The 21,351-nt window shown below is 42.6% G+C and overlaps 1 protein-coding gene across 2 annotated transcripts in view; it reads left to right on the forward strand.

Moving 5' to 3' along the window:
- The window catches only part of AFF3 (ALF transcription elongation factor 3), a 562,822-nt gene that overhangs the window by 535,005 nt on the left and 6,466 nt on the right, over positions 1-21,351 (forward strand). For both annotated transcript variants that reach the window (XM_059942557.1, XM_059942558.1), the window contains 6 exons: positions 8,874-8,937; positions 11,482-11,618; positions 16,473-16,544; positions 18,586-18,679; positions 20,800-20,849; positions 20,989-21,212. In XM_059942557.1, the coding sequence (XP_059798540.1) occupies positions 8,874-8,937; positions 11,482-11,618; positions 16,473-16,544; positions 18,586-18,679; positions 20,800-20,849; positions 20,989-21,212 (641 nt within the window). The remainder of the gene's footprint in view (positions 1-8,873; positions 8,938-11,481; positions 11,619-16,472; positions 16,545-18,585; positions 18,680-20,799; positions 20,850-20,988; positions 21,213-21,351) is intronic.

Consider the following 21,351-nt stretch of genomic DNA (forward strand, 5'->3'; position numbering starts at 1 on the left):
GACTCAGGGAGCAAAAAAAAAAAAAAAAAAAGAAGGAGAAGCAGTCATAATCTACAACATGATCAAGCACACATGCATTTGACAGTAAGGTACCCAAAGCATCAGATGTATCAATCAAGGGGGCATGGTGTTTAAACACACACATGTATGGGAAATTAAAATGTAAGGAATTTTCCAGTGTATGGACCAGAAAGCTAAGTCTGAAACAGCAACAACTAAATGGTCATACTTCTACCTGCAGTGTCTTGGACTGTTTACAAGAGGAAATGTTTCTCAATCTGCTGAGACTGCAACTAATATAATTTTGCCCCTATCTGTATCAACCAAGAGGCTGTTATCATTCGTTCTTCCCATTAGCAATGTGTGTAATTTTTCTGGCTGACAGCTACAATACAATGCTTCTCCCTTTATGGATAAAGATACAATAGAATAAAAAAGCACTCTTTCATATCCATCATAGAGAGAGAGACATCTTCCAGTTGCCACGTGTCCCAATTGATTTGAAATCCATGACAGTAAGAGAAACATGCAACTCAAACAACCGCTTAACCGCTGAACTGAGAAAGTCGTGGGAAGATTCTTCAAGCTTGAAAAGCAAAAACAGGCATTGTCTCTTCATTGGAACAATAAAAATATGTCCGTTAAGAGATCACTGGGGGGACTTCCCTGGTGGCACAGTGGTTAAGACTCCACGCGCCCAATGCAGAGGGCCCAGGTTTGATCCCTGGTCAGGGAACTAGATCCCACATGCATGCCGCAACTTTGAGTTCACATGCCACAACTGAGGAGCCCATGTGCCACAACTGAGGAGCCCGCCTGCCACAACTAAGACCGGTGCAACCAAATAAATAAATAAATACTTTAAAAAATAATGATAATAGTGAAAAAGAGATCACTGGGCTAGGAAGTCACCTAAAAGTATGTAAAGTGTCTCCCAGGTTCAGTTGGTGTGTCCTGAGGTCCAGGGGTAGGAGCAAGGGTATATGACTGATTCATTCTCAGTTATTAATTGAGGGAAGATGGAGGCACAAGGGTGGCCTCTCCAGGAAGCTTCCCTGGGACCACAAACTTAGCTGCCTCCTGCTCCCTCTCTGCTCTGCACCAGCTTCAAGGACCATGACCTGGCTCCTGTCATTTTCCTTGACTTCTCCTCACTAGAGTGTCAACAGGCAGTGACATGACCAAAGAGAGGCCACCAGAAGGAAAGAAAGAACTAGAGAATTAGCAGTGGAATGATTTAGAGTTGATGGAAATCCAGTTATAGCGCTCCAATGAGTAACAGATGCCATCCTGTCATGTAACTTTTAAAGCCACATCACGTAGCTTTTGTTTATAAAGTAAACTCATCCTTTTGTATTATAAATACTCGATAACGGTTGAATAAACATGCGATTCAGACAACAGCCACGGGGAGTCCAGTGGGCACTCAAATAACAACTGTTGAATGACCCCAGCTGAATTAGAATAACATTCCCAGGGGGTAATGCCTGCATCTTTTTTTCTTTCTCTTTCTGTGAATGTAAGGAATCTACTACGTGCAAGTCAATTTAAATTCACCGGCTTCCAGGCCCTTTTCCTAGGTTACTTGCCCGTTCAACAGGCACCAGTTGGTGCCTTCAGGATGTAGATGGAACTGAACCGAATAATTTGTTTTAAAACTGTGATCCAGGTCAGCCTGTCCTGCACGCTCACCCCTGATGTTTAGCCGTGCACCGCTTTCTCTCCTCGAGAGCCCTGATTTTAAGGTGACACTGGTGTAATTACCAAACTTTTGTTTAAAAAAAAATCTGTAAGGATTTATGTCCATGAGTGACAGCACTTAATTCAGCTCAAAGCCTAGAAACGGATCTTATTAGTGCAGAGCCGTGAGCTGTAAATTACTTGGTGTCATAATTAGTGACAGGGGAGTTCTTGGGGGTGGAAAATCCATTGAACAGCTGTGTCACGAAGTCCTCAGTACAGGCGTCGGAGCAGAGCTGAGTGGTGAAATGCTTGGCCCCTCTTCCCACGTGCCATATTGCTGTGCCGAGGAGCCAGAGAACCCCGGGTGCCAGCCCTGCCTGCTGTTTCCAGAAGGATGTGCTGTCTCTTGCCCACATTTCACAAGGAAGAGTCAGTCACGATCATCACATTCAGCCACACCACCAGACGTCCCATCTGTCCCCGTGGCACCAATACCAGGAGCCCAACTACTTAAACCTCCCTACGCTGAGAAAAGACCCCCTCGCCAGGCGGTGCTGAAGCCCTGGCCTGTGAGATGTGGCTGGCGGGGCAGGAAGAGGGAGTCGGCATTTGTGATATAAGGGTGCTCAGCAGCCGCATAAAAAGGGTTAAAACCCTTTAAAAAATTAAAACCCTCATAAAAAGGGTTTTAATTTTATAGAGGGTGGAAGATTCCTGTATGTGAAAGGCCAGATGACTGAGTGAGAGGACACCAACTGAAATCCCTGAGTAGGTGATGTTACATCAAGGCAAGGCGCGCCCACGGAGGGCCTGCTGTGGCCGTGCTTCCTCTCCCGAGGGGCTCCCCTTCCCAGTCGCTTCAAAGCTGGACCCCACCTTTCCTGATATACCATTCATGTGCCTTTCTGTTCTTCATATGGAATTTTTTCCCTTATGAAACCCCTCTCAGCCAGGTTTTTATTTTTTCTAACCAAAACAGAAAGAAAGGAAAAAAAAAAAAGGACTTGGCTGGGGGTGTTGGGAGGGCAGGAGTTGGGGACAAGGCCTTGTAGATCTCCCTGATTGAAATCTGAGCTCTCTGATCATTTTAAGGGCTTGTAAAATGATTTTATCTTTTTTGTTTAATTTTCTTTTTTATCAGTCGTTTTTTCTACAGTTATCATGGTTTATTTTATTTTATTTACTTATTTTTGGCTGCGTTGGGTCTTCGTTGCTGCACGTGGGCTTTCTCTAGTTGCGGCGAGCGGGGGCTACTCTTCCTTGTGGTGCATGGGCTTCTCAATGCAGTGGCTTGTCTTGTTGCGGTGCACGGGCTCTAGGTGCGTGGGCTTCAGCAGTTGTGGTGCTCAGGCTCAGTAGTTGTGGCTCGCGGGCTCTAGAGCACAGGCTCAGTAGTTGTGGCTCACGGGCTTAGTTGCTCCACGGCATGTGGGATCTTCCCGGACCAGGGCTCGAACCCGTGTCCCCTGCATCGGCAGGTGGATTCTTAACCACTGCACCACCAGGGAAGCCCTTTTTTAATTTTTGATTTTATATTGGAGTATAGTTGGTTTACAATGGTGTGTTAGTTTCAGGTGTACAGCAAAGTGATTTAGTTATACATATTCATATATCCTTTTTCAGATTCTTTTCCCATGTAGGTTATTACAGAGTAATAAGTAGAGTCCCCTGTGCTCTACAGTAGGTCCTTATCGATTATCTATTGTATATATAGGAGTGTGTATCTGCTAATCCCAAGCTCCTAATTTATCCCTCCCCCACCCCCTTTCCCCCTTGGTAACCATAAGTTTGTTTCCTAAGTCTGTGAGTCTGTTTCTGTTTTGTAAATAAGTTCATTTGTTAAATATCACACCCAGAGAAGAACAACAATCAAATTGATGCATCTCCATTTCAATAGAAAGTTGCTTATGATCACGTGACAAAAACCTGCCATTTAGCCTGTGTCCTGAAAAGCACACACCGTTTTCTATGTGTGGCCGAGAGAGGAGTCACCTGCAAGAGCCTGTGGCCTGTAGGAGGCACAATGAGTGATTGCTTATGTTTCTGAGAAGCCAGGGACTCGGGGGTCCCAGGCAACATCAAGGGTGTAGAAACAAAAGCTACATTCGAATCCTTGCTGCCGAAAAGCAGTCTTCCTGCTTCCTTCGGGAAGCACTCATAAAGCCAACGGCAGCACCGGGGTCCCTGGCTGTGCAATGCCCTCATCAACAGCATTCACTTACTCAGTGCATGAAAAACAATTACCTCACTTCTTACACGTTCTTCTTGGTAAAGAAAGTACCTCACAGCTTGGGCCACAGTAACACCTCGGGGACTTATTAAATGACAAGCTGACAGGCTATCAGATGACGAATTCATTTGGTGTGCAGTTGCCTAGTTGTCTGATTTGGATTTCAACTTCCCTAAGAAAATGATCCCCACTTCTGCTATGCCAAGGAACCCGTTTGTTCAGACACGTTGAGTTCGCCATCTCTGCCAGTTTTCACAAAACAGTCTGGTTCTGCTGAGGAGGTGCATTTCACAGAGGTAGGAATCACAGAAAGCAGCCTGCCAGCCTCTCCGTGGGAGAGCGTTCAACGCCATCTCAGCCACAAAGGAGAACAGAGAGCGAGGTTGCTCTAATACGCTGGTGCCAGAAGAAATTTTAGGGTAGCTCAGCCCCCGCCGCTGCTTAGAACTAAGGTGGCTCCGTGTGTAGGTGGGGGCAGTGGGAGGTGATGAGGACGCATTCCCTCTGGATCAAGTGCTCCCATTTTTTTTGCTGCTGAGAGCTCTTATAACGAAGATACACGTCGCTCGGCTTTGGCTTTTGGATCGCTCAAGCCCAGTTTCTGAAGAGCCCCAGAGACACGGTTAGTTACATGCATGATGTTGAACTGTACTTTTCTTAGGGTTGCTCATGTATCATCATCAAATACCATCGCTGTGAGAAACGATGTGAAGAACGTTATGATCACAATGAAAAGCAAAACTCTAAGTTTTCCATGTGAAAGAAAAGAAAGAACATTCGATGAAAAATCAGTTTGAACGCTGCAATCTTTAGATTCATTTTAGTGCCTGTGCCATGTTATATTCTGTAACTGCCACAATGGTGAGAGCAATTTTACTCTCCTGCTGACTTGAAGGTCACCATCGGAGTGATGCCTTCATGACAGCACGTGTCCACTGCCTTGCCGGACAATCTGGGTGACATCCCATCATCCCATTGCCTTGATAATGATCTGATCTAGGAGTGTGGCTCTAGAAATCACCTGAAAGGAAAAAAAATGGACCAATCATCAGGCAATCTTCAGTGACTCAGTGTAATAAGCCCTCCATTAGAGGCAAAGATGAGAATTCTCATGTGATCCTAAACAGGCCCTGATAGTACATTTCTTCAGCATCTCAGGTTAATGTTTTAGCTGCTGTGATATAGTCAGAAAATGGATGTGTTACTTATCCACCTACACTATTGTGAGAGTTTGTGACTCAGTCTCCATCTCAGGTTTAAAGAATACATTTACATGCTGCAGGTAAAGACAGCATTGATTAAGGTACCCGTATTAGGAATTAGGTGCCACTGCCACCCCAGGGGTAACTAAGGAGGCTAGCAGATGCCTTTGCTTATTACCAAAGTAATTCTTTCATGAAAACGAAATGCATTTGAAAAAATGACCATCCGTTAGTGACAAGGTCTACAAAAAACAGGGCAAGAGAAAAATGACCAAATTCCTATACTGGAGTGTGGGACAGATAATGATGTGGAGAATTTCAGGTTGCCATGGAGATGTTCTCTGGCTCATTGGCTTGGAGGCTGCACCCCATCAGAAGTCAACTCTCTCTCTCTCTCTTCGAAACTCAAAATATGAATGCAAGGGAGGGTTCATTTCTCTTCTGCCATGTACCTAAAACTACAGGGTGGGGAAGATCAAAGAGATCTACAACAGGGCCCCCGCTGAAAATGCTCCAGCTGCAAAATTGCATACATGCAGTGACTGTAGCCCAGGACAGCTCAGAAGGTAATCAAATGCCTGGAAGTGAAGTGTAAACAAGAAGTGGTATCTGAGATCAGGAAAGACATAGCTGAGCATGGACCAAAATTACCAAGAAGGCCTTATGGCCTAAGAATTTGAGGGACAGGTAACGTCTGGCTCGTCATAAGCACTTAATGAATGAGCAGGGGGGTGAGTGTTCCAGGAAGGACGGAAAGGATGAGCAGAGCTTCTGAGACAGCGATGGCATGCCAGCCAGTGAGGACGCCGCTCTGGCTGCGGTTGAGGGACAGGTAACCTCTGGCTCGTCATAAGCACTTAATGAATGAGCAGGGGGGTGAGTGTTCCAGGAAGGACGGAAAGGATGAGCAGAGCTTCTGAGACAGCGATGGCATGCCAGCCAGTGAGGACGCCGCTCTGGCTGCGGTTGAGGGACTTGGTGGGTGAGTGGTACGGTTGAGAGGGTTAGGCAAGATTATTGGAGACCTGAACTGCGATTGGATCTCATAGGCCCTGGAGATGGATTTTTAGGTCTGTGAGTAGGATGGTGATATAATGAAAGCCACGTTTTACAAACATTGGTCAAGGGTTAAAGCTCAGAATAGATTGGATGGGTGTGAAACTAGAGGCCTGGAGAGGTGAGGAAAGCCTAGACTTGGTGGCTATGGTCACTGGGGAAAGAAAGGGATGTTTACAAGGGAGCATTCATAACATGTGATAACAGTGGGGGAGAGATGGATGGAGATGCCTGAACTCGTGTCCTGAACAAATAGGCTCCAGGACCCCATCTGAAGCTCAGGAGTCAGATCTGGGTTTGGGCAGAGGTAGGTCTGGTCTTCGGCTTTGGGGCATTCAGCAAAAGGACAAACGAAAGGTATTGCAGAGGCTTTTTAAGGCATGAAACTCTTCTGTATGATACTATAATGGTGGATACGTGTCGCTATACGTTTCTCAAAATCCACAGAATGTGCAAGGCCAAGAGTGAACCCAAATGTAAACTGTGGACTTTGGGTGATGATGATATGTCAGTTTAGGTTTATCGATTGTAACAAATGTGCTGCTCTGGTGGGGATGTTGGTAGTGAGGGAGGCTTTGCACATGCAGAAGCGCAAGGTACACAGGAACTTTCCATACTTTCCACTTCATTTTGCTCTGAGCCTGCAACTGCTCAGAAAAATTAAGTCAGTCCATTAAACAACAAAAACAAGAACAAAAATAATGTAAATAGCCACAGTCGGCATCAGAGACCCCATAGATAGCTAGTATGTGTTCAAAGGTCAATATGTGGACCAAGAAGAATAAACCATCATGAAAGTCAACGAAAACGCCATTCAAATGGAAGAAGCGTGAACATTGAGGAAATAAACTAGAGCAAGAAGAGCCGGTCAGAGCAGGGCCTTCCTTTGAAGGAAACCTCAGGCCTCACCCACCAATGAAGACCCATCATGATGAATGAAAGAGTCCAGGCCTGCGTGGCAGGAAAAATGGTGAAGGGCTCATGATCGAGAGAGAGAGTTTCATTATGCACATTAGGGAAATCCTGCAGCCATGTTCCTCATTTCTTTGTTGGAAAAGTTAAAAATTCCCAGCATGTTACCACAGTACTGACAATATTTTATGCGGAAGAAGAGACAGAAAACCAAGGTCTTTTGCTTGCTTCTGTGATTTGTGACCCAAAACTAAGTATTTGCTTTGATCCTGGTTTGTTTATTTGTTTGATTGATTGATTAAAACCATTCAACTGAGGATTATAGTTTTAGATGGTAATGTCATTGACATGGTATGTGTGATTTTTCTAAGCCTTTTGACCCCTTAGGATAAAAGGATGCTCTGACTACCTAATATTGCATTGGGGAAAAGACCCTTCAGCTGAAAGAAGGCAGTCCAAAATAAGTGTGTTAAATAGGTTAAACAGTTCATGATTAATATTACTGCTTACATCTTATCTCCCATTCAGGGGGTCCTGGCTTATGGTGGGTACATGAATAGGTCAAGTTTATTGATTATATAAAGACCCACAATGCAAAACAAGTTTATGCTGATGGTACCTAAAGTATGTAGATTTTAAAAAAATCTATCCAATGAAGCATTTAAAGTTACTGTCTGCTGAGTAGTTTAGTGTAACTTTGGGTCATGTCACACACTCAGATCCATCTCTGGATGAATTCCCTTCATCTCCAGCAGAGTCAGCGCTGGCCAGGGTTATTGTTTTTTTTTTTGTTTGTTTTTTGTTTTTTTAGTAATCTTTTTATTTATTTATTTATTTATTTATTGGCTGTGTTGGGTCTTCGTTTCTGTGCGAGGGCTTTCTCCAGTTGCGGCAAGCGGGGGCCACTCTTCACCGCGGTGCGCGGGCCTCTCACTATTGCGGCCCCTCTTGTTGCGGGGCACAGGCTCCAGACGCGCAGGCTCAGTAGTTGTGGCTCACGGGCCCAGTTTCTCCGCGGCATGTGGGATCCTCCCAGACCAGGGCTCGAACCCGTGTCCCCTGCATTGGCAGGCAGACTCTCAACCACTGCGCCACTAGGGAAGCCCCAGGGTTATTGTTTTAATAATGCCCATGTCTGGTGTTAATGTTTACCAGAATTAGAGAGAATACATGCTATGTTTGCATTGTGACAAGGAAGATATCATTTTACAGTTAACTTTATTACAACTGGAATGTAATCATACAGCATTACCTCTTTTCATTTTTCATTGCAAAGCTTTAAAATAACTAGATACAGAGATACAAGCAATTTTAGGTACCATTTATGCATACAAACAACACTGATTTTCGTAAGGGTACAGAAATATACTCACCTGTACATATCCATACAATTATTATGAGGTATCTCTGCCATCTTTACATTAAAGAGGGATTGTTTTGTGTAAATAACCTGTGAAATAAGATTTTGCACTTGTTTTCTTAACCGTGCAATAAAAAATCTGATTCACAAATTAGGTACTGGGGATCCATGTTAAAAATCACTGTAAATGTATATATTTATCTGCATATATTGAGTGTGTTTTGAATTGTTAACTTAAGAGAAATATAATCGTAGTCTTTTACATATAGGCTATAGTAGTTCAGAAATGCAAAAAAAAAAAAAAAAAAACTTGATTCCATCGTAAGAAGAGTCTTAAAATTGTGCTTCAAGTGTGAGCAAAGGAAAGAATATTTTCAAAAGATCTTGCACGTGCCCAGTAATGACGTTTCGTATCACTCTCTCCTCATAGGCCACGCAGTGCAGATTATTTTATGCAAGAAGCTAAGCGAATGAAGCATAAAGCAGATGCAATGGTAAGACCTTTTCTCTCCAGATCCGTTCCTCCAAATGACGTTTGTACCGCAGCTTCATCACTGGGGCAGCATAGCTGGGGTCATTACAAAATCTATTACAAGGATGGCTGGGTCTGTTCAAGGCAAAAATGTTTATATAATCCAGTGCTCATCGCCCAGTAAATTATGACCTCGACCAATAATGTCTGACTGGGAGGAAGCCCTGGATAAACTAAGATTTCAGTTTAGACCTAAAGTTTGAATAGGAACCAGAGGCAATGGAGTCAGTGGGTGGTAATAGTTTTTTTCCTTAAAAAAAAAAACAAAACACCCAAGTTTGCATATTTCTCCCTTGTTGGCCTGGCCAACGCTTGGCTTGGTCCCAGGATCAAATCCCTTTTCAAAAAGACTTGTGTTCTTCATATGTACCTGCCAAAATGAATGTTTCCTATGAATCTGGACAACCCAGAAACTATTACACTGCACGTAAGACCCTGAGGTTGTATGATTTGATGTTTTCAGAGAGTAACTTTCCTGACTTGGATAATCTATTTGAGAAAGCTTAAAGCCTTCGGGCAAGAGTTAGAAAACTTCTGGTGTTTTCTAAGAGAGATCATATGGTTGTTCTGTCAGAAGATCTCATCCAAAGGGAGTCTTTCCTGTCTAGTAATTCTAGTTCTGCTCCCCTCCAGTGCTCATAAGTGAAGTCAGGGCGCTGAAGGTGAATAAGGCATTTCAGATGACCTTCAGAGTATTATTCCAGGGTTGCAGATGCCTAAACCATAACTGTACCCCACCCCCCAACTCTACTGATGTTACCCACCAAACATTTCTTTATATGAAGCTCACTGCCTAGGTCCACTGGTGTACAGAGAAATAACCACGGGGTATCAGAAAATACAGAAGGGAAATAGGAGGTAGAGTTTTGTCCTCACAATCCCACAGTCTGATGGAGAGTTCTGGTCACCCGAAGAAACCGATGCATGGTCACATTGAATTTTAAAGCAGAATGAAATTTCCTGCCTGAATCATCCAAGGTTTACCAGGCTTCCTCAGTCAGTGTCATCTTGCCCAACCTGGCCTTTCCCAGCGATACCCTGCTCCAGCCATGTTGGCCCCCTGCCGCCTCTAAGCACACCTGACTCGTGCCAGCTGGCAGGTCTTTGCACCTGCGGAACCTCACACTCATACACTCACAACATCTCACACATACACACTCGCACTCGCACGCACACCCACACCTTCAGTGTCCTCCTTACAAATTCAGCCAAATCATACTGTTCCTTCCCAGTTTCCTCCCCAGCCTCCCTATAGCCCCATCACTTGCTCCCTTCCTGCCCTCTCTTTGACATTGGACTCCTTGCTTTGCATTTGGTTAGTTAATCACAGACTGCCTTGCACTTTGAGCTCTCTTGTGAGTGCACATTTTTTCTCTCCACGTATATGTTCCTGGAAGGAGCTTTTGTGTGTCAAGTACAGACCGCACAGAATCAGGTGCTTTAGCAAATACTTATTGAAAGAAATGACTTCCTTAATCTGAAAGCACTGCCAAGAAATAGTGCTCTATAGCCTCTTAGGGTTATAAGCTGTTTAAAGTTTTGACTTGCTAATGCGGGAGAATTCTGCTCTACATTTCCCTTTCCTGAGGTGTCATGAATAATGAGAGGTTTTTTTAGAGGCAAGACTTAGATCAGTAGTTAAGAGTATCTGTGTGATTCTGTTTTGATTGATGAATGAATGTTTGAAAACTGGGGAGATGATGCAATTCAAATTTAGAGTGTGCCATCATGCACCGAGAGGAAGAACGCACGGAACCATGCACGCACCTGATGTGTACGTTTAGATGTATGAGAACCTAAGAACGTAAAGCTGATGCTTCGTTATCCTAACTGATATGGGTAAAGATTAACATAAATGTAGGTACCTCCTATAATCCCAGAAGGTCATTTTTTATTAATTTTCAACGTTGTGTCCTTCAAGCTGAAATCATGCCTTGAGCTTTACCTCCTCTCCCTTTCTCTCCTCACCCTCACCCTTAGGGTGACGTTCTACCTGCTAACGAAACAACTAAAAAATACATACTTAAAGGAAGGCATGGAGATGTAAATGTCAGAAATAGTGTAAAAGATAATAACGAAGGCCTTAAACCATCAAAGTGAGAATATACCCCAAAAGTGTGAAAACCCTTACATGGAGTCAGGCCTATGAACGTAGATATATATTTAGCACGGCAGTGAGGACCAAGGAGCGAAGTTGACAGACCATTAGGAGTTGGAAAGAGGGCAACAGAAATTAAAGCAACCGTGAAGTTCTGCACAATTCCGATTGGCAGTTGTGATGTGGATTTGGTATAATTCTGTATAACCTTTTTACTCACTTACCCTAAACCAGTAGCAATTTGCGAGAATACCTAGAGAAGGTATTACCCTGTTTCTGTCTTCTCTCAGCTCCATTCACAGGAGTTTGGAACTTCAAAGTCGGGTTTCTCAAAGTGTATAGATTATGTGACAACGCTGTTTGAAAAACTGTTCCTAAGGAGGACACTGTATTAACTCTCTTGATCAGGTGGAAAAGTTTGGAAAGGCTCTGAACTATGCCGAAGCAGCCTTGTCATTCATTGAGTGTGGAAATGCAATGGAGCAGGGCCCAATGGAATCCAAATCTCCTTATACAATGTATTCAGAAACAGTTGAGCTCATCAGGTAAGCGCTGCGTTTTTTTGCTTGGGGGCAGGGGTTGGGGGTGGAGGGAGGAATGTATGTAAGTGCTGTGAACACAGAAAAGAATGTCAGCCTGCACTGTCAGCTACCAAGAACCAGTGTTCATCCCCCAGATAAGAACGGACAATCTTGCAAGACGTTTTTGCAGAGCCTGCCTCCTTCGCTCTCTGTGTGAGTGCTGGGGGGTGGCGGCAGCTCCTCTAACCCCACTGGCTGCAGAAATTAAGCTGAATCTGAGGGAGATGTGAGATGTCTACTTCACCCAGCTGGGAGGTGGCAGAATTTGAATTCACTTCATCTCCATGCTGCTTTTTTTTTGTTAATCTGATCCAGATTCATATAATCTAAATCCTAACTTCATCAGTAAATAATTCAGGAGTATTTAATGAAAGGAAAGAAGATTCGGGGGGATTTTAGGAAAGGAAATCCATCCTACGACGCACTATCTGAAAAGGTGCTGGCGTTGTTCTGGTCTAAGACTTGGACATGAGCACCATCCCCGGCCTGGGTTAAGACCTGTAGTGTGAACAGAAGCAGGGTTTCTTACAGGGGCACAGCAAGGACCTGGGTGGGAGACTCTTTGTCTTCCATGATGGCAACATGGAAAGGCACATCCTTAATGTCTCTTTAATGAACCATTAAGGGAATTTCATCCATTAACACTACTGAGAACCTTCATCATATGTTTTATGTCTTTAGCTGGTTCAACTGCTTGGGATAATGTCTAATACCCATTATATGAAATAATCCTTCCCAAAACTAACTTTAAGAGACTTTTCTAATTCTGGAATTCTAGGCAACCTAAGAGTAAATATGGTTTACCGTGTCTCACCATTCCAGATGGAAGATTTCTAGTCATCCTAAATTTAACCTTCTTGGTATGCATTGGCCCAGGTTTGCTCCTTGGTATTTTACACTACTCTCCTTCAGGAAATAGGAAAGGATGACAGCCTTTGACTTTGTCATCCCAGTATCAAGAACACATCATCTTCAAAAAGCACCTCTGAAGAATGTTTTGAAAGTTAACACTGTCCAACCATTTTTCTCATTAAAATATTTCTATTACACCAATGTATTGGTGATTCCTTCATACTGTTTTCTTACATGGTACAGCATTTTGGGCAGTGAAGAAAAGAAACTGCCATAGTAAAAAAAAAAAAAAAATTACTTTAAGAGATCCTAGATTCTCACATTTCTTCCTCAGAATAAGGCACAGACTCAGATGCCCACAGGCAGGCATGGAAGAATATGGGTGGAAGTGGACAGGCACAAAGCCATAGTGTGTTCTAGAATGTGAGTGCCTCAGACAGAAGGATGTTTTTGGTTTTTGTTTGATCTGTTCGTTAATGTGGTCATAATCCCTGGGAAAGATCTTAGAACATAGTATGTACTCAGTGAATATTTGAGGAATGAACAAATAAGCAAGTCACAGGGCCTCTGGTGAACTGCATAGCTTGCCTAAAGGCATTCAAACTTTAAAAAAACAAACAAATAAATCCAAACAACGATAAAAGCCTGATGTCAAATAAACTGGAGGTCCTGATGTGCACACCCGCTCTACACCAGAGATGGGACCTTGCGTGGGTGGAAAACACAATCCATTTTCTAAATGATTGAATAGAATCCCTTAAACTACTCCAAAAACTAAGATAAAAAAGAGTTTTTCTTATCTGAGTTAGAAAACAGCATTAATATACCACTTGAATCTGCATGTTGCCCACCAGGTTTGAGACTTCCTTCCCCCACTGAGAGACACTCGGGAGCTGGGAGCACTCCCAAGGGGGATCATGCCACAGGTACCCAGCTTAGGATGTGCTCTTCGTCCCAGTAGGCAAGAGAATTCCTTTCTCCACCAAAGGACGCCAAGTGACTGGGGGACACTGGCCGGTGGAACCCTGCCACCACAAATCAAAATTGCACCACAAAGCCTCTGAAAATTAAATTGTAAATGGAACCACAGCCCACAGAAGTAGGTTATGACTTGCCTGCTAAACCTAAACAGGGTGACTTCCTTTTAAAAGAAAAGATTTAAACAGGACCCAGGGTCTCTTAACATAATAGCCAAGATGTCCAAGATACAATAGAAACTCACTCATCATACCAAGAAACAAGAAAACCACAACTGAGATGAGAAAAGACAATCAGTTGACACCAATAACCAGGATGAATCAGATGTTGGAATTATCTGACAAGCATTTTAAAGCAGCCATCATAAAAATGCTTCAACAAATAATTACAAATTCTCTTGAAACAAACAAAAAATTAAAGTCTCAGCAAAGAAATAGAAGTTGTTTTGAAAAAGAACCAAACGGAAATTAAAGAACTGAGAAATATACAAATAAAAATCTCACTGGAGGGGCCCAGTAGTAGAGTAGAGATGACAGAGGACAGAATCAATGAACTTGAGAACAGAAAATAGAATTTACCCCCCAATCAGAGCAAAAGAAAGAAAACAGACTGAAAAAAAAAAAAAAAAAAAAAAAGGATAGAGCTTAAAGCACAATGACAGTAGAACCTCCATGTCATTATTGGAGTCCCAGAAGGAGAGGGAGAGAATGGAACTGAAAGATATTTTGAAGAAGTAATGGCTGAAACTTGCCAAATTTGGCAAAAGGCATAAACCTACAGATTCAAGAAGTGGAGAAAAACCCAAACAGCATAAACAGCCAAAGCAATGTATGCCAAGACATGTCAAAACTACATTTCTGAAAACTAAAAACAAAGGGAAAAAAAAATCCTGAAAGCAACGAGAGAGGAATGACACATTACCCATAGGGGGACACCAATTCCGATAACAGCGGACTTCTTATCTGAAACCATGGAAGCCGGAAGGGAGTGGCACAACATTTTTTAAATGCTGAAAGAAAAAAACTGTCAAACTGTGAACTCTAGATTCAGTGAGACTTCATTCTTCAGGAATAAAGGGGAAATAAAAACATTCTCAGACTAAGGAAAACAAAGTCTTTGTTTCTAACAGACCTGCCTTTAAAGGTTGGCTAAAGGAAGTTTCTCAAACAGAAAGGAAGTGACAAAAGAAGGAATCTTGGACCAACAGGAGGGAAGGAAAAACAATGTAAGAGCAGAACTATGGGTACATGCAATAAACTATCCTCCTCAAGAGTTTTATAAATCATAGTCGATGATTGAAACAAAAATTATACCACCATGTGATGCTCAAGACAGTGTTACTTAAAAGCAGTGACATGGGGCTTCCCTGGTGGCACAGTGGTTGAGAATCCGCCTGCCAATGCAGGCGACACGGGTGCGAGCCCTGGTCTGGGAAGATCCCACATGCCGCGGAGCAACTAGGCCCGTGAGCCACAACTACTGAGCCTGTGCATCTGGAGCCTGTGCTCCGCAACAAGAGAGGCCACGATAGTGAGAGGCCCGCACACTGCGATGAAGAGTGGCCCCCGCTTGCCGCAACTAGAGAAAGCCCTCGCACAGAAACGAAGACCCAATACAGCCAAAAATAAAATAAATAAATAAATAAATAAATAAATAAATTTATTTATTTAAAAAAAAAATAGCGGTGACATGGAAGTAAGGTTTCAGCTCTTCAAGCAAAGTAGAAAATATTGATACCAATAAATTGTGATGAGTCACATATGTATCTTGTAATACCCGGAGAAACCACTATGAAAACTAAGCAAAGTGATACACTCAAAAACACTACAAGGGACTTCCCTGGTGGCGTGGTAATTAAGAATCCACCTGCCAATGCAGGGGACACGGCTTCAAGCCCTGGTCTGGGAAGATCCCACATGCAGCAGAGCAACTAAGCCCGTGCGCCACAACTACTGAGCCTGCGCTCTAGAGCCCGTGAGCCACAACTACTGAGCCTGCGTGCCACAACTACTGAAGCCCGCACGCCTAGAGCCCGTGCTCCGCAACAAGAGAAGCCACTGCAGTGAGAAGCCCACGCACTGCAGCGAAGACCCAACGCAGCCAAAAATAAATAAATTTTAAAAAAAAAACACTACAAGTCTGCATGCTGTGGAGATAGTGTAATAACAGTATCATTTCTTGAGCAATTTGCAATAAGCCAGCCCACTATGCCAAGAACTTTACAAACACTCTCTCACTTAATCCTCACAGCAATGCTATGGGATCAGCAGTACTCATCTTACTTTATAAATAAGGAAACGGAGGTTTAAAGCTGTTAATTTGTCTAAGTTCTCACAACTATAAGGACTTGAACCCAGGACTCCCTGACCATTCCATATACTGCCTCAGCTCTGTCCAAGAGTCTGCAAGTAACTTGGTATATTATTGGAGAAAGGAACGGCCATAGACCTCTGGTTCAGAGAAATAAGTGAGATTGAGTAAAGTTCATCAAATCTACTAGTTATGCATCCAGGACAGTTATACTACTGTCAAAGTAAGAGTTCCATAACAATAAAAAAAGGGATAAATCCAAGCATTCATCTGAGTACAAGGAATAAAAATTTTTCTGGAGATTGGCCTGGAAGGATTGACCTTTGCTCCCATCTTGTCAGCCACTCAGCCATAAATCAGAATTTGTAAAAATGGATGTGTCACCATATACGTGGATAATGCTTGAACTGATACCACTCTTGACCATCTGTAGCGTTTGGACTGGTATTGTTAAAGAGCAGAAAGTTGCTAGATGGTCATAAAAGCCATTTTCTAGTCATGACAATCATGTCGTGCTTAGAGAAAATGGGGCAGCCTCAGCTGGCTTCTAAGAAAGAACTGTCAGCAAGCACTATGAAAAACTAAGTATTGGGCAGAGAGACCTTCCATCCCAGAAGATGTTCCATTGTTAATAAGAAAGCTTTAATTTTTTGTTTTTCTTTCCTTTTTTTTTTTAAGATATGCTATGAGACTAAAAACCCACTCAGGCCCCAATGCCACACCAGAGGATAAACAGCTGGCTGCATTATGGTAAGTGCATCACATCAGCTTAAAATAGCCTCCCCAGCCTCGTACATCTTCACTGGCAAACCAGGTGCTGAAACGCATGATGGTTTCCTAGCGCTTCTGACCCACCAAACCAAAGGCAGTTCTCATGGTGGCCAGGGAGAGCCTGCACCCTGCTGTCCTGTGCATGAGGTGAATTCACAGTGATTGAAAACCAACAGGTCCATGGCACAAGGACCCATTTTTCTGTGTGTGTGTGTGTGTGTGTGTGTGTGTGTGTCTTAAAATCAGGTAAGTCTGTGTTTTAATCATTTGAATGTGAATTGTGCCAAATGTAATCTCTTGTGTTTAACATTTTAGAGGCAATCAAAATAATTCATCTGTCTCTTTACATGTGGGATTAGTAGAACTGAATCAAGATGATGCACTCAAGTTCTCAACACATTAAACTGAGGAGCAGTTCTTTCCACTTTGATAATAAAAGCAATATTTAAATGTTAATCAACACGTAATAGGGTTTTTTTTCTATAATGATGACAATGATAATGATTATAATAATAATTTTCCCCATGACGTCTCCTTAGCACTCCCTCAAATCACAGGACCCCTCTCTGTTGGTTCCTCCTGTGATGGGGAGCCAAAATGTCTTTTTCTCTGATGGTTCATACTCCACTTTAGAACCTGATCTGCAAGTTGGAGAATCGAATCTCAAAATAATATAACACACAACAGCAACATACACAAAAGAGAGGGTCTGCAGTAGTTTTGCATCATCACATCCTCTGGAGTTTGGTTTGCTAAGAGAGACTCTTGGTCAAGGGTGTATTGTACAACACAGGGAATACAGCCAATATTTTGTAATAACTGTAAATGGAAAGTAACCTTTAAAACTTGTATTAAAATAAAAAATAAATTGAAAAATTAAAATTGAAAAAAAATTTTTAAGAGACTACTAAGTTGTATTTGGTATGTTGGTATTTTAGTATGTCAACACCAGATCTGAGATAGCAAATAATTAGGAGTGGAAAGCACCAAGGAAAAGTGGATATGGTGAGGACAGGGGGAGGGAGAAGGGTAAGCTGGAACGAAGTGAGAGAGTAACACTGACATATATATACTACCAAATGTAAAATAGATAGCTAGTGGGAAGCAGCCGCATAGCACAGGGAGATCAGCTCGGTGCTTTGTGACCACCTAGAGGGGTGGGATAGGGAAGGTGGGAGGGAGACGCAAGAGGGAGGGGATATGGGGATATATGTATATGTATAGCTGATTCACTTTGTTATAAAGCAGAAACTAACACAATATTGTAAAGCAATTATACTCCAATAAAGATGTTAAAAAAAGAAGTGGGTATGGCTCAGGAAATGCTTTCTGTGCTCTTTTCAAACTTTAAGTTCCTTATTAGGATTAATAAATTAACAATGATTAGTTAATATTATATAAAATAGAATACTAGTATGTAAATAACAAATATATAAACTGTAACATAAAATAGTGACTACTCCCAGTATTGTTTTTATAAAATACATTCATATCTGTTACTTTATTTGAACTAATTATAGTCCAGTACAGTGATAGTGAAGGGAATAAAAACAGGTGAAAGGGCTGGCTATTCTTTTAGCAAAGCCGCTGCCGGAAGTCCAGGGTGTCAAGGCAAATCAGAATAAGGTAGTTGTGCCCTGAAATGCACCCAGTAAGCAGTGAGAGCTGTGTGCTAGAGCTTCCTCCCTCCTCTCATGGAGAGAGACTGTCTCCTAGTGGTGGAAGAAGAAAATGACAAGCCCCTCAGTCCCAACAAAGAAGCAATAAAGCTGCTTTATGTCTTCATATTTATATTCTTTAGTTATATATATTCTTCATGTATTCATATTTCTTTATATGAAGTGATATACTTATGGAGTAACTCCTTGAAATCTTGAGTTAACATTGAACAAATAGGAAGGTCAGATGCCTACCGTGCTATAGACCTTGAGTGCATCTGGAACAGCAAGATTGTTTTTAAGTCTTATTAACACAGGGCCCACTCATACTTTCGGGGCCTATTTCTCTTTTTCTGCTGCAGTTACCGATGTCTGGCTCTCCTGTACTGGCGGATGTTTCGACTCAAAAGGGATCACGCTGTAAAGTATTCAAAAGCACTTATCGACTATTTCAAGGTACTGTCTAGCTAACAGGCAACATGTTGTACCCAGTTGTCTCCCTGTCAAGGACATTTTCAAGGTGGAATCCATTGCTTTGGGGATAATACAGGAGCTGATATCCACACGAACCCCATTTATGACATAACCCGTGGTGTTCAGGGCTCAGAGGATGGCCTTGAGGGCCCATCTAATTTATCCCTCTGCCTGTGTCCAAGTATTTTTATAGCCTCTAGAGAAGGAAGATCCCGTTACCTATCCCAGTGTCCTAGCAAATCCATCTTTATAGCTAACATAAATTGCTCATGTTCACTTAGAGCTTCTTCCTCTGAGAAGTAACTCCTTAGAACTTCCTCTTAGCTATCTCCAGTAGCTAATTTAATTTTTCATAAAGGTGTTATTTTAAATGGTAAGAAATGGCTTGTTAGAACCCAGAGGCGCTAGAACAGTAGCAATGTGCACGTATAAGGATAGAATTGTAAACCGTGCTAGTAACTTTTACCTATCTCAGAGAATGAAGTCATTTTCACTGGGAGAATGAAAAAAAGCGGGAAAAATAGACCAGAAAACCTCTGATGTACTGTTGTGAATAATTCATCTGAGATTTCTGGACCTCTTCACTGCCCATTTGACTGTGGAAACAAGAAATTACGCCATTTCTACCTCCACCGGCTGTTTGTCAGATACACAACCATCATTTTCGATCTTTAATCCCCAACCTCCACTTCTTGGAGATGATCTCAGATGAGCCAGCTGTGCTGGGCATTCCGCGGGCGATGTCCACCCAGCGTGCTGTCTCCTTCCTGGTCATGCATGCAGTGACCAGGTGCTAAGCCATTGTCTTGGTCCATTGACGGTCGTCAGTCATAATGACAAGTACTGACGCTAAGCCTTTCCCTTTACTTTGGGCGCCTAAGGTCAAGATAAGTAGTTTTCAAAAATTTAGAATCCAAGAGCTAATACTAAAGAGAGTTATTACAGTCAAGCAAAACGCTTGAATAAAGAAGGAATCTGAACTCTAAGCCACAGAGGTTACAGCAGAACTTTTAAGGGATCCAAGATGTTCTTAATGTCTGTAAGCAGTCCATGAAACTGTACAGAATGAATAGAGAATACAGCTTAAATATCAGAGCTTCTCCCCTAGAAGGTATTGGTAGATACCCTAAATCAAAGGCTATTTAAATACTACTTCAAGTTCAGAGATTATGAAACCTTTAGGAAACAAGGATAATTGGTCCATAAAAAATGAGTTTTATCAGTATAGCTGGCTCTGAATAAAAGGCCTTTGTCCCCACCCATGTTTTTTTTTATAGTCACAAGACTTTAGTGGTAGTGGAAGAGGCCTGAAGGCAATTTTGCAAAATTCTCACGTGTAAGGCCATTTCTTACCATTTTGATAACACCTCCACTAAAAACTAAAAATCAGTCACCACTTCATAAAGTTCTTTTTAACCAAAAGAAACACTTTGTCTCTGGGGAACCAGGCTGAGGCTATTTTCTTGTCTCTGGAAGGGAAAATTCAATATTATAAAGTCCATTTTCTCCTTAACAGTCTCATAGACTTATGTCCAAGAAAGCATTATTGGGCTCTCAGGGAGGAAATCTATCTGTACATTTAGAAGCTTTCCTTGCCAAAGGCAAAAATGTCTTTTAAATGCCTGATGCAGACAACTGGCTCATGCAGCATATCCTATATCAGACTTTTAAATAAATCAGAATTTTTGAATTCACTATTGTTAAGGAAATACGTTTTAATCTGTTCTTTTAGAAACATTCAAGAGCAACTTCCTTTAAGAGAAATACTTTTAAGCTTCATAAGTTAAAATGGTAACAGCTGATGTCTCATATATTTTCAGGCATTAAATATATGTCGACAGTTTCTGCAAATATGCCCTACATTTAAAAATAAGATATTCTCATTGTGTCAGCGGGAGGGGGCAGCTGCCTCCCACTATCTTCCAGAGAGGAAGCCAATAGCCTAGTAATTAAAAACTCCCCAGATCCAATTTCTGTGAATCTGCATTTTATCTACAATGTCAGCCATTACTTCTCTCAGCGGTCACCTGAGAACATGTTATTGTGGGCTGTTTAAGCTCAAGCAGATGGTACTCACTGTCAATGTTTTTATTTTCCTGCAGAATTCATCTAAAGCTGCCCAAGCCCCATCTCCGTGGGGGGCCAGTGGAAAGTAAGTTCATTTTTCCAAAGTGAAGGTGATAAATGAGATGTTGCATGACGCTGGGTAAGGTGCTCCTCCGCTTGCAGTGCCCTGAGGGGCTGCCCTACCAACCTCTCCCCCTTGTTTTCCTATGCTCTCCCCCTTCCAGGAGCACTGGCACCCCATCCCCCATGTCTCCCAACCCCTCCCCCACCAGCTCCGTGGGCTCTCAGGGGAGCCTCTCCAATGGGAACGCCCTGTCCCCGTCAACCATCGTCAGCATCCCACAGCGCATCCACCAGATGGCAGCCAACCACGTCAGCATCACCAACAGCATTCTGCACAGCTATGACTACTGGGAGATGGCGGACAACCTGGCCAAGGAGAACAGAGGTGTGTGCGCCTCTGGGGAGCACGTGCGTAGTTCAGCCACCGCTCAGGGAGACACCCTGATCCTTGGGCATCAGCGGGCGAAGAAGAAATAGTAGAAGCTGTCACCTACTGTTTGAATTTGCCTGACTTCTCGCCCTCA

This window comes from Balaenoptera ricei, chromosome 13, assembly GCF_028023285.1.
Source record: "Balaenoptera ricei isolate mBalRic1 chromosome 13, mBalRic1.hap2, whole genome shotgun sequence".
NCBI classification, from domain to species: domain Eukaryota; kingdom Metazoa; phylum Chordata; class Mammalia; order Artiodactyla; family Balaenopteridae; genus Balaenoptera; species Balaenoptera ricei.